This window comes from Mus caroli, unplaced genomic scaffold (assembly GCF_978045245.1).
Source record: "Mus caroli unplaced genomic scaffold, Mus_caroli_1 scaffold_1, whole genome shotgun sequence".
Taxonomy (NCBI): domain Eukaryota; kingdom Metazoa; phylum Chordata; class Mammalia; order Rodentia; family Muridae; genus Mus; species Mus caroli.
In genome coordinates, this window is record NW_028227256.1 from 172,408,216 (window position 1) to 172,422,022 (window position 13,807).

General features: G+C 40.3%; 1 protein-coding gene across 1 annotated transcript in view; it reads left to right on the forward strand.

The window, feature by feature from the left end:
- The window catches only part of Fmn2 (formin 2), a 326,068-nt gene that overhangs the window by 106,696 nt on the left and 205,565 nt on the right, over positions 1 to 13,807 (forward strand). The window contains exons 5-6 of the mRNA XM_021173977.3: positions 8,415 to 9,952; positions 12,366 to 12,510. Coding sequence (XP_021029636.2) covers positions 8,415 to 9,952; positions 12,366 to 12,510 — 1,683 coding nt within the window. The remainder of the gene's footprint in view (positions 1 to 8,414; positions 9,953 to 12,365; positions 12,511 to 13,807) is intronic.

A 13,807-nucleotide genomic window follows, 5' to 3' on the forward strand; every position in this document is an offset into this window, starting at 1 on the left:
GGGGCCAGTGTAAGTGTTCAGTGTTAGTGAATCAACAACAATCCTTAAATAAGACATTAAAAAGGAAACAGGGTAAACACAGATCATGTGACAAGATGTTACCCAAGACTTGCAGAAATCTGGAATCCAATCTTGTGTTTTCCTCAGGAGCAGTGTGGTTCAGCATTGAATAATTGAGGATTTTCAGAGAGTTCGCTTATGATGAGTTTGAAGAACACAGGTTAAGTTTATCTTATTTAATCCTCACAGTATCCCCTCTGCAGTAGGCCAGATGGGTAATGTGGTGTTAGTCACAGTTTAAAGGAGGATAGGCTTATGTCAGCTTGTGGTTTCGGGCTTTAGTCCATGGTCTCTTGGCTGTGTTGCTTCTAGGCCCAGGCTTGGTGAAACAGAACACAGGGAGACAGTGTACAGTGGAGCCAAGTGGCTCAACTCTGGGTGGACAGGTGACCAAAGCCTACCAAACCAGTATAAGATTGCTTCCAGAAACATTCAGTGGTGATATTCTCCCTCCAACAGGATTCAGTGTCCTGGTTAGGAGGTCATGCATGGATTAATCCTTTGATGAACTTGGCACCTCCATAATCCAATCCCTCCTCAATAGCCCTATGAATTGGAGACCACATCATCCACAGGTGACTCTTTCAGGAGGAAGGCGATTCATATCTTAACTATGACATGGGCTATGTTCATCACACAGATCATTAAAGACCTTATGAGCCTTGGGAGAAGTTAATGTGTTCTCAGCAAGTAGAGGCCAAAGTTTTTAATGAGAAAGTAAACTTCCTGGCAAAGGTAGCTGGGCTTGACAGTAAGAGGCACAGTAGAACCAGTCAGGAGTGCAGTTCTGGGTGGGTGAGAGTCTCAGCTGAGACATTGTATGAGGCAGTAGAAATGATAACCAAGGAGGGGCTGTGGGTGTGGTGACTGTGCCAGGTGCAGATTAGTCTGAGCCACAAGGGCATCAACTGGAGACTGATTAGAAATGCAATTGCATTGCTAACCCTAGGGATTCAGACAACAGGCCTAGGTTTAACAAGTCCCTGGTGATTCTTGGGACTATTCATCATGAGAGACATTGGTCAGCCATTAACAGGGGTTCAGAGCTCTTAGGACATGCTAGTTGGTTGGAGGATAAGATACAGTTCGGATTTAAGTCAAAAGGCAGAGAGATGAAATAGCAGCAAAAGCCAAGCAGACACAAGACAGGATTGAAGGAGCCACGAGAAGAAAGACTAGCAGTAGCCAGCAGAGAGGAGAGACGGGTGAATGAGAGAGTGATTTCTTGATTGTATATCACCAATTAAGTTACTCAAAGATAAAATCCAGACCCCTGCTCTTACTGAAAAGCAAAACTAAACAATAAAGCAAAAGCAGAGAAGGCATTAGAGAAAAAAATGAGAAGGTTGAGTTTGGCATTGTAGGAGCCAAGAGAGGACAGGGTTTTATGAGCAATATGAGTAGGAGTCTTGAGTAATTATCCTAGCCAGGATTAAGGCCACAGTGATTGATAAGAAGAGCACCAGCAGCCTTGGGAGAACATTTGTGCTAGCATGGCAGGGTCTAGGGATCTCTCCATCACCAACTAGTGGTCTTCATCCATTGTATTTGATTTTTGTTAGGATTTGCTGGCATTTGACTGCAGTTGGGTGTTCGCATAAGGGAAGTCAGTGCTCAGGAGGTGGCACCTTCCATCTACAGATCATGAAAGGGAGTCATACACATTGTAGTGCTTTTCTTTCTGGTACTGTCTGAGTAATTGGAGCGATGCACTCTCTTAGAGCATGAGCCAGCAGTCTGCCAGAATTGACTCAACATCTGGATGGAAGTTCCAAAAGCGTGTGACTGAGAGCAGCAGATTCCCTCCTTTTGTTGACCTGATTCCATGTTACCTTGGCTCTTTCCCACATATATTATTACTTCTACCAGGGTTCCTTATCAATGACGCCTATAGGCTTTGCTTCAGTCTATTGATCATCTGTTATGCTAAGTAACAAGAAGATGGCCAGTTAGCCAGTTTTTATTTCTTACTTGTCTTCTTCACATGTATGTCACATGTCTCATCTATGTTCCATAGACTTTACCAGATTCATTTTGGGTTAAGTACATTATAATTTTCAACAATTTAGTATTCATTTTATTATAAACTTTGGAGGTTCTAAGGGTGATATTTTAGTGGAGGAGTACTCCCTCATAGCTTGAAGACCCAAGTTCGTTACTACACCCATTAAAAGCTGTGTCTAGCTGACTGTGTGCACCCATAACTCCAGTACTATGTGTAAGGTGGAGAAAGGTGATTTCTGGACTTCATGGCTACCAGGCCAGCTGAAGAAATGGTAATCTCTAGGTCCATTGAGAAACCTGTCTCAATGAACAATGCAGAGAATGATAAAGATGTCCAGTTGCAGCTCCAGATTCCATAGCTCCCTCCCTTCCTCCCTCCCTTTTTCCCTTCTTTCCTCCCTCTTCCCTTCCCTCCCTGTCTTGCCCTCCACCTCCCTCCATCCCTCCCCTTACATTCAGGTTGAACTCTGAGAAGCTCTTGTTTTCTGTAATGAGTTTCACTTTAACAAACACTTGAAAAATTATTCATAATTTTTCATATATCATATGTCCTAGCATTTTCTTCCTTTCTTGAAATTTGCCCTAAAATTTGAAATTGTTTGTGTTTTACTTTTTTATAAGTAATCATACTTGTTTAAAGTCTGAATTTACTTCCTATGGGATCCTGACTTGCATATATTAAGTTATTGTAGTATTGTAGATTTGGAATGCCACTGGCTTGGTCCAAAACCTTAGGTTGTTTTTTTGTTTTTTGGTTGTTTTTTTGTTTTTTGCCTATAGAATTCAAAACATGATGGATAGAATTTATATGGTTTGTGTAGAAGTGTATAGTGTCCACATTTATCAATATAGGGACATTAAAATCAACAGAACTTATAAATCTAAGTGAAGTAGACAATAAATTATGTGTCTCATATCACCATTTACAAAATAAGTTTAGTATTAACTTACCAGTGAGTAGTTTTTATATTGTAGGCTCTGAAAGGACCATGCTATTACAACACAATAAAGCTTTAAAGATGTGCCCATTAGCTTCTAAGCAAAAACTTGCTTGAATGTATCTTGGCTTCTTTTATGACAATTGTAACCTTAATGTTACTATAATGGGTTCTTTTTCTGGGAATCAAATAATCTTGCACTTGGAAACATGTTTTTGGCAAACATTTTATTCTCTCAATGGCATTTTGTATTTTGCGATATTCAAGTGTTTAAACAATTTATAAGAACTGACCATCACCACCCACAGTTAAGATTATACAGGAATAGAAAATTTTTGGCTATGTGATTGTAAGAATTTTTGAGCCAAATAGGAGAGTAACATCTACTGCTCTTGATGATTTAGGGATTTGAAAAAGTATTTGTAAATGCAGATAATCTCAAAATTGGTAATACATAAATTTGCTGCTTTTTATATTGTTAAAACAGGTTTGTCTGAATCTGTCTACAAGGAGATAGCCTTTATATAGATTCTTCGTAGAATGCCACAACTATACTTTGCCCTTCTTTTAAAAGAGTGATGTAATTTTCATAGCTATTGCCATGAACATTGGGTAAACTGTTGCACAATTCTGGAAATGCTGAGAACATTTTTGTAAAGGGTAGAAGTCTAAGATAACAAACTGTATTTCTCCAATGTCAAGTCCTTTTGAGAATTGGATAGACACCTTCTAGTTGTAGCCTGAGAGATGGAAGATTAAGTTCCAGGCATTGGACACAGGGAACAGGCTCCTAACTTGAGGACTTTTTGTGGACCATGGAGTGCCTGGCCATCCCTTAGAGATTAAATGGTGGCGTTGTCAGTGGGTAGGCTCTGCAGATCTCTTCATGTGGGCTTGAGCATAACATGTTTGCTTACATGGCCAGAGGAGAGCTAGGCCTTTTTGTTGATAATGACCGATATTAACCATGTAAATTCCTTTTTTTAAAAAAAAAGGTAACTCATGGAGAAATCAACATTACTGTTGACAGGCATACAACTGAAGAATACAACTGAAACTGTTGCCATGGGAACTGTGAGTTAGTCCTCTCCAAGAGCTAGCCAGCCCTTGATAGATAACCCTGGATAAGCAAGGACAGATAAGATTCTTTGATGACTCTTAGCTGAGTTGAGAACTGAAAATCTTAGATTTTGGCTTGAGAAAAGCTTAATTACTCTGCTTCCAAGATGAAAAAAAAAAGAAGATTGTAACTTCCAACATTTCATGGAATGAGTTAAACATGGTCAAAAAGGGAATGAAAATTCTGTAAAATTGTATTTTCTTTTTCCTCTGAAGTGAAAATAATATAAAAAGTAGGCAAATTTCTCTCATCGCATCTTTTCGTCCTTTTTCTTTGTCTTGAAACTTACCTGTAAGAAAAGTTCTGTAAAAGAACTTTTATCTCTTGTCTTTGTAGTATGATTAGTAGTATCTTCAAGAATTCCTTAACTCTGCTCCTTCCAGGCACCACATAACTCGTTATGATGCTTATTATAGATTTATTGTTGGAACTTGATTGTATCACTATTTCCTCTACCATTTCTTAATCCTACCTCTTACTGGGCCATACACTTGAAAAAAATCTTTGAACCTTAAAGAACATGTATACTTCTATATTATCAAATCCTTATTTTTCCAACTTTTTAATTATTTAAGTGTGTTACTTATCTCTATTTTAAAAATATGAATGAAATACATAAAAATACATATTTGTACACCGAATATGTACAGAGAGGCCTAGTGTTACAACCATATAATCTCAGCTACTCAAAGGCTGATGCAGGGAGATTACAAGCTCAAAGACTGGCTGGATTGCAGAGAAAATTCAAAGTCAGCCTGGGAAACTTAGTGGAAACTGCCTCAAAATGAAAGACAAATCAGTATAGCAAGTGCTAATGGTACAGCGTGCCTGAGGCCCTTGCTTCTGTATCTAGTACCACAAAACAAAGTAAATGAGTAAATTTAATACTTAAAGTGTTCAGCTCAGTCCTAAGTTCTTCCCCTTCCTCACAAAGCACCACTTACTCTCCCCTGTTCTCTAAACTGTACTTGTAATTCAACATTTGGCAGGTTTAGTTTATCAGTGATTTTATGCTGTTTTAAGCCACACAATGCAAATGCAATGTGAGGGGAAATTGCTAATCTCTCAGCTGGAGTGTTTCTCAACATCAGAAAAAGTGAAGATGGATCATTTGAATCCTGTATCATAGGATCATACATTTACCCAAATGTTTTTACTAAACACAATTTGAATTATAACATTTATCTAGCTTTTTCTTCTCTCCTTCCATTCATTACATGGTTCATATGTAAGACTTTACACATACTTGGCAAATAAACTGCTACTGAGACACAGACTTAGCCCCACATAAGTAATTGATGTGGTCATTTAGCTTTTAAATTTTACTCTTTTGGAAAAGAACACAATTCATTTCTCCCACACAACTTCATCTGAAAAATTGGTATCATTTCTACCAATTAGGCTTTGATACTAATCGAGTTGAACACTCTGGCTTGGTGCTTGGTAAAATTTTTTAGTGGATAAATTGGAAAGTTTGAAGGATGTTCCTCTAAGCTGAAAATTTCAGCTTTTGAATCTTAATCAACCCAGAAATTTGAAACTTGTGAGGTGACAGTCACAAATCAGAGTGCAAGTTTTATATTTGTTCCAAAGAAGCTTTAAGTATTCAAACCCCCACTGTCACTCACACTCAGCACGGCTCTTAGTGTTTTCTACTCTAAACCTCTCTGTGACATCATCTAACAGGTTAAACCTAGCTGCAAGGGAGTCTTTAAGTGTCATTTTCTTCCTATTTCTACAAACAGAAGAAGGGAGCATTTAGTTGGGTAGGCCAATAATTGCAACAGTATCTAGAGCGGATTCCACTCAAGAGATTGTTCTAAGCAGTTCAGCCCCAGTGTGTGAGAACTGGTTCCTAGATGCTGTGGCCCTGAAGGAGGCAGACAGCTTGAGGATCACAATTTATTAGATACTTAGTCACAGAACTGTGGTCCTTGGAAGCAGCAGAAACAACGAATCCCCTTGATTAGAGTCAGAAGTAAAGTTGTGTATACTGGTGAAGTCAGATGTGGCTTTATCCAAGCAAGCTGTACAACTGGCTTATTTCACACTAATATTAATGTCAGGGACATTCCTAGCATTAAAGCCCAGTCATAAAGCTCCACATACCACTCCAATAGTCTTGTCTCGTATAGTGTGTTGGGAAACTATAAGGGAAGGCTGATGAGGCTTACATAAGAATAATCAGGATATCATAACCCAACATGGCTGCAGCCATGTCAAAGTGAACCCCTCCAGAAGACTTTGCCTGCTACCAGTTACCTTGCGAAATATGACTCTTTTTAACCTCTTACTGACTGGCTATATAATTACAAATTTTAAAATATTCAAATATTCCCTGTTGCTGCTACTATATTTCCTGCTGTCACTAGCTTTGAGTATGTTTGAGTAATGGTCTATGAATATGTGGCCATAAATCGTTGTTAGGACTGTAATAGCTGTTACAGTGTGTAGCCATTATAACAAAATCATTTTCTTCTTTCACTTTATTTTTCTAGATGTCCAGTGATTTTATTCTAGTTTTACTATATTTAAATTGATGATAAAAAATGGATAGCTTAGTTAATAGCATTTAAGTATTGAGTTTGGTAAGTCTCTTCTGTAATTTTTTTTTTTTTTTACTGCATTTCACTCATCAATAAACTTACACTTTTACTTTCTCATTTGTTTATTTTGTGTGTGTGTGAAGGCACATGAATGTCACAGTGTGCTCGTGGAAGGAAGAAAGCAACTGACATCAGTAGGCTCCCTCCTCCTAGCATGTGGGTTCTGGGGATCAAACTCAGGTTATTGGACTAGCTGATAAGTGCTTTTACTTGCTAAGCCATCTCACTGGGTCCTCAAGGAACCTTTTTATAACCACTAGTGGAAACGGATAAGAACTCTGATTAATATTTAGAAGCCACATTTACCAGCATACAAGGAAAATGAGGATACTACACATTTGAGTAATGTAGCGTGAAGAAAAAAAAGCTGAATGGTCAAGGACTTGTTTAGACGAGTTTCAGTGTTAGAGTTTCTCATTTTGGCTATGTTACTTTTGTTTGTTAACATTCTAACTATAGCATGGAAATTCCTACAATGGTCAAATTGGGAATAAAATAAGGTAAATAAAATAGGGATATCTTTTACCATGGACCACATATAAAATATATGACACCACTTGTATATATTAATATTATGGTCTTTTGTACAGATATTGTTGAAAATAATGAAGGGTTTGCATGTGTGCCTAAGTTTATATAAATCATATGTATGCTTAACATTTGCCCATTTAAAATGTCTATCTTTATAACTTTTGGAGAACCATCAGTGAACACTTTTTGAAATGCTTTGAGTAAAATATTAAAATTGTAGTAAATGTGATAATAAAATTATGACATACATTCATAATATATATGCCCATTGTTTTGTGTGTCAATAACCTATCACTTATTCTTATTGGAGACTTCTAAAAGCTAGTGATTGCCTTTAATATTCAAAGGTAACTTCCAGAGCCCCTGGGAGAATGCCCTAATAGCATCAATTCATAGTCAGGAAGGCAAAGATTTATCTTGTAGAATGTTCTTCCCTGTTCAGGGGTACTATTCTAATTTTATTTCTGTTATTGTGATAAAACACTCTTACCACAATCAAGTCATTGGAACTATTCTAGTTTTATTTTTGTTTTTGAGATAGAACACACTTACCAAGACCAAGCCATCAGGGAAAAATAATATATGCCTTGTAATTCTGGGTTACAGTCCATTCATTATTCAGGAGAACTCAAGGCAGAAACCTGAAGCAGCGAGTCAGGATGCATCCCCAGTTTGGAGCAGAGCATCCTTTCATTTCTCTCTTCTCTGCTAGCTTTCTTTACTTATCTACAGTTCAGGGCCCTGTCAGGGTGGGTACTTCCATCCCACATCCATGAAAGTACCCAAGGCAACCACACATAGACTTGTCCACCGGCTGACTTGATTTAGGTACTTCCTCTTTAACACTCTTTTCCCAGTTGATTCTAGGTTGTGATAATTTAACATTTAAAACTAACCTTCAGTGTCACCCATCCTCCGTGGCATTGTATAAAGGTGAGACAGACAAAAATTTTAGGAGCCAATGGGAGTATGTCTGAACCACTTTAAAATCCAAGGGTAGAAAAGAGGGTACACCCTGAAATTACCATAAAATCTTTCTGTGGCAGGATATTTCTGGAGGCAGTCCTAGTGTGACTTTGTGTAATTTTCCTATTCCTCTTTAGATATTTGTATTTTTCCACTGTCTTACTAATTGTGGCTACCCTTGTTTCTTAGGAAGTTTTCGATGTGAAGTCTGAAGGACAGGCAACTGTAATTCAGCAACTGGAACAGACCATTGAGGATCTGCGCACAAAGATAGCTGAGCTAGAGAAGCAATATCCAGCCCTGGACTTGGAGGGACCCAGAGGCCTCTCAGGACTTGAGAATGGATTGACAGCCTCTGCAGACGTCAGTCTAGATGCTCTTGGATTGCATGGGAAGGTTGCACAGCCTCCAAGGACTCTTGAGGCAAAATCAATACAGACTTCCCCAACAGAAGAAGGTAGAAACCTGACATTGCCACCTCCAAAGGCACCACCAGAGGGTCTTCCGGGGTCCCCTGCAGCTGCAAGTGGAGAATCAGCCCTTCTAACCTCACCCTCTGGACCTCAGACAAAATTCTGTTCAGAGATTTCTCTGATTGTGTCTCCAAGGAGAATATCAGTACAGCTGGATGCCCAACAGATACAGAGTGCATCACAACTACCACCACCTCCTCCTCTCCTTGGGTCTGAGAGTCAGGGACAGCCCTCCCAACCTTCTCTGCATCCTGAGTCAGAAACCAGCCATGAACATTCTGTTTCCTCCTCCTTTGGAAACAACTGTAATGTCCCACCTGCACCACCTCTGCCTTGTACAGAGTCCTCCAGTTTCATGCCTGGCCTGGGCATGGCAATTCCCCCACCTCCCTGTCTCTCTGACATAACAGTGCCTGCTCTGCCCAGTCCTACAGCCCCAGCCCTACAACTTAGCAGTCTACAGGGACCAGAAATGCTGCCAGCCCCTCCCCAACCTCCTCCTCTTCCTGGACTAGGAGTACCCCCTCCTCCCCTTGCCCCTCCTCTCCCTGGAATGGGAATACCTCCCCCACCTCCTCTCCCTGGAATGGGAATACCTCCCCCACCTCCTCTCCCTGGAATGGGAATACCTCCTCCCCCTCCTTTACCTGGAGTGGGAATACCCCCTCCTCCTCCTCTTCCTGGAGTGGGCATACCCCCTCCTCCTCCTCTTCCTGGAGTGGGAATACCCCCTCCTCCTCCTCTTCCTGGAGTGGGAATACCTCCTCCCCCTCCTTTACCTGGAGTGGGAATACCCCCTCCTCCTCCTCTTCCTGGAGTGGGCATACCCCCTCCTCCTCCTCTTCCTGGAGCGGGAATACCCCCACCCCCTCCACTTCCAGGAGTGGGAATACCCCCTCCCCCTCCTTTACCTGGATCAGGCATACCCCCTCCTCCTGCTCTACCTGGAGTTGCTATTCCTCCACCACCTCCTCTACCAGGTATGGGGGTTCCACCTCCTCCCCCACCTCCCCCTGGGGCAGGCATCCCCCCACCCCCACTATTGCCTGGCTCAGGTCCTCCACACTCCTCCCAAGTTGGGAGTAGCACTTTACCAGCAGCACCTCAAGGGTGTGGATTTCTTTTTCCTCCATTGCCAACTGGCTTGTTTGGATTAGGGATGAATCAGGACAGAGTGGCTAGGAAGCAGCCAATCGAGCCTTGCCGGCCAATGAAGCCTCTCTATTGGACAAGAATTCAACTCCATAGTAAAAGGTAACCCAAAAGCAAGCTTAGACCTTTGGTTTCTTTCCACCAGGGGACACTTACTGTAGAACTTAATGGGAAAGTATAATTTAATGAATTATATATACAACTATAAAACTTATGTAAGATTTTAACATCAGTGTTTCCTGGAGCAATTATTTAACCTTGTAGACTTTTCTCCTACAGTTTCAAAGGTAGAAAAAAATTGGCATATTTACATCTCTGTCTGAGATTAAATTATATCTATTTATACTGGTTTATTTTTTGTTGTTCTAAGGATAAAGGGGTCTATTTTTCTTAGCATACATGCTTTTGCCTGTAGTTGCAGGTCTTGACTGCCCCATATGCTCAAACCATCTGAAGCAAGGCTTGCCTGTAAAAGCAGCCAGGGCAGAGAAGCAGGCATGTTTGTGGCACAAATAACTTACACTCTTTGCTTTTGCTAATAAATTCCTTATTATCAACCAATTGCAAGAATGTAAACTGAAAACATAGGCACACTGACTCTCTGGGATGAACTCTGCACCTTTAATAGGCTCAAACTCGCATTAGGATTCTGTCTTGTTCATAAAAAGTCTTTCTTGAGAAACACACTGCATGAAACTATATGTAATTTATGTGTATTAAGTAACTTACCTTTGAGAGTGCCCTGGGACTTCTGGGGAAACAAGGCCAGGTCATACCCACCATCATGGTTGGGATGACCATTGTGAAGTAAGACCTTTTCACCCAGGGTGTTCAGGTTTGTCCACATGCAATCTAATCCCCAGTCTCTGAGACTGTGCTGGAAAGCTTGGTCATTAAATCCAGGGGAAAAGGTGAAAAAAAGCACAGCTTTAGATGCCACTGGCTTTTTAAATTCTATTTTATTATAATTCCTTGATGTACTTGAACGAAGGGGCACGAGTTTAGGAACAGGGTTCCGTTGTAATTTTTGTATTGATTTTTCTCTTCACTAAACCTTTTCAGGAGAGTATATTGTTGTGATCATAAAAAGATAAAGGAACATCGAGATATGTTCTGTGGGGGTGTGGTGAGGTGTGGGGGAAGGAGATGTCTCTGTGCGCTGATGCCAAGGCATCCCTTCCCCCTGAGGGATCAGCCACACAACTCTGTAGCATAGAATAGAGTTTATTTACAGCATGAGGAGGGGAGTTAAGAAAGAGTAGTAGAGGCAAAGAAAGTCAGAAAGAAGGAGAGAGGAGAGAAGTAGAGGCTGGCCATAACCACTTGGAGAAAGGAGGGAAGGGAATGGGGAGAGGAGAGGGAGCAAGGGGGCAAGAGACAGGAGTAAGAGAACAAGAGGTTAAGAGAGACAAGAGGGCAAGCAGCCACTTTTATAGTGGGCCAGGCCTACTTGGCTGTTGCCAGGTAACTGGGGAGGACCATACCAAAGTACCAACAGATACACTATATCCTGACCCCCATTTCTGGTCTATTCTTCATATGAGTGTCTTACAATTTATATACATTGATTTTTTTTTTAAATAAGTTTATATGTGAGTGTTCTATCTGCATGAACACTGGTAGAGGGCATTAGATACCAATAAAAATGGGTGTGAGCTACCATGTGGCTGCTGGGAATTGAACTCAGGACCACTGGAAGAGCAGACAGTGAACCATCTCTGCAGTCCCTGCAATCATTCTCACCTCTAGTCAGGCCTGCTCTTTCCAAATCCAGGATATGGTGCTCTACCTCATGATTTACATTTTATAAAGGACATTTACGTCTTCTTAGTGGCACAGCACAAACAAGGAGCTACTGAGAAGGGAACTGACAGTGGGCAGGTGGGTGGCAATGCGCCACAAGGGGACGTTGTCTTTGATAGAGGCTTTTATTTATTTTTATATGCATGTGTATGCAGCACATAGGCACAGGTGCTCTTGTATGTATATGTATGTATATATACATATACATACATGTATGTATATGTATGTTTGCATTAATCCATCAATTAATTAATTTTTTGAGATAGGATCTTACAATGCAGATCTAGCTTGACCTAGAACTTGCTGTGTATCCTAAGCTGGCCTTGAACTCACAGTGATGGGATTAAAGGTGTTTACTACCTCACCTAGCCTTGGAAATACTTGCTTTTTTTTTAACCCTCAATTAATCTACTAGACTAAGTGGATTGGGACATAAGAAATCAAGCCTTCCTTGCCCTTCTTGCCCATGCTGACAGGGGCTTGCTTTGATGTTTTCATGGGGGTGACTTCATAAAGAGGAATATCATAAAATTGTCACTGAACAAATGTCTTATTCACTTTGACATTTTAACCTTTTCATCAAGTTGATAACACATTTTTCTTCCTTATCTTTCTTCCTTCAGTTCCCTCTCTCCCTTCTCTGTGTCCTCTTTCTTTTTGCTCATCATAATATAGGACTTTGCTTTTTATTGTTCTTTTGATTAATTTTTAGAGACTCCAGCCCTTCACTTATTTGGGAAAAGATTGAAGAGCCATCCATAGACTGTCATGAATTTGAAGAATTATTTTCTAAAACTGCAGTAAAGGAGAGAAAGAAACCTATTTCTGACACAATTTCAAAGACAAAGGCCAAACAAGTGAGTATTTCTGTGTTTTCTTACTGTAGGGACCTTTCAAGACAGTCTGAACTTTCGTTTCAACAGAAGCCTTGATATGGTTTATGATTGGTGTCTCCTTGGACCTTCAGCAGATAGCAAGGAAGAGCTGGAAGTTAGAATATGTTGCTAAATAAGACTGACTCAGGAAGAACAGGTGTAACTGTCCAGAGAGACCAACCTGACTAGTGTTCATTGCTACATATTTCCCAGACCCTCCACCATTGCTTATTTGTTGTTGTTCTTTTTCTTGATTTAAGTTCATCTAAGGGTTAATATCCATGGAAAGAGGCAAACAAGGAAAAGGCTTTTGCCATTATAGCTTAAATAGGTGCTGTTTAAACCTAGCTACATCTTTATACTGTACTTGAAATATGGAAGAAAGCCTTGACCCCTTCCAAAATTTTTATCTTTTCATGCTAGATCCTTTGATCTAACCTGTGGCATGAATCAGATAAAGAAAGAAAACAGGATGTCTTAAACACACACACACACACACACACACACACACACACACACACACACACACATTTATGAACATTTTTGAATTGGTAGACCCATTGAACTTGGCCATGAAATGACACTCTAAATTGAGTCTCTAGGATGCCATTCAGCAAGATATGGCAAATCTCCATAGTAGTGAGCCGGAGATATTAGAAATTGCTGATAGTACCCATCTTTCACCATGGAATGGAGGAATACCTATCTTTGTGTGAGGTGGGACGCAAGACACTGTGGAGGAGGTCAGTCTTAGTGGGAAGAAATGAGGCTATGTCCCAGTATTCTTCTCACCCAGTCCCAAAATCAGTGACAGTCAGTGGGTCAGTTCCTAGACCTTCTGCATCTGACTGAGATAATGCAACAAGGCACATGGAACTGCATTGCTTCTGTTAATATTTCAGAGAAGACAACACCTCCCCATTGGACATTGACAAATTCATCCAGGGATGGATGGATTACAATGGGATATATTAACTCCTGGAATCCATAGCAGACTGGGTGGACAGGCTAGGACTAGGCATTTTGTAAGGATAGAAACCTAGACAATATGTTGATCTTTGCCCCAGTTTCTGCATTTCTATATTGCATTCTATAAGCTTCTGGTAGCTGCTGATCGATACTAGTAAACATGACATTACCTTTATCTTTACCAACCATGAAAACTATGTATTAAATTAACTGATCAGATGAATGAGGGAGAAAGGCTTATAATTATCCCTGACTATTCTTGAAATTTATTACAATAATCTAAGATTTGGATGTGGATTTATTTGGATAC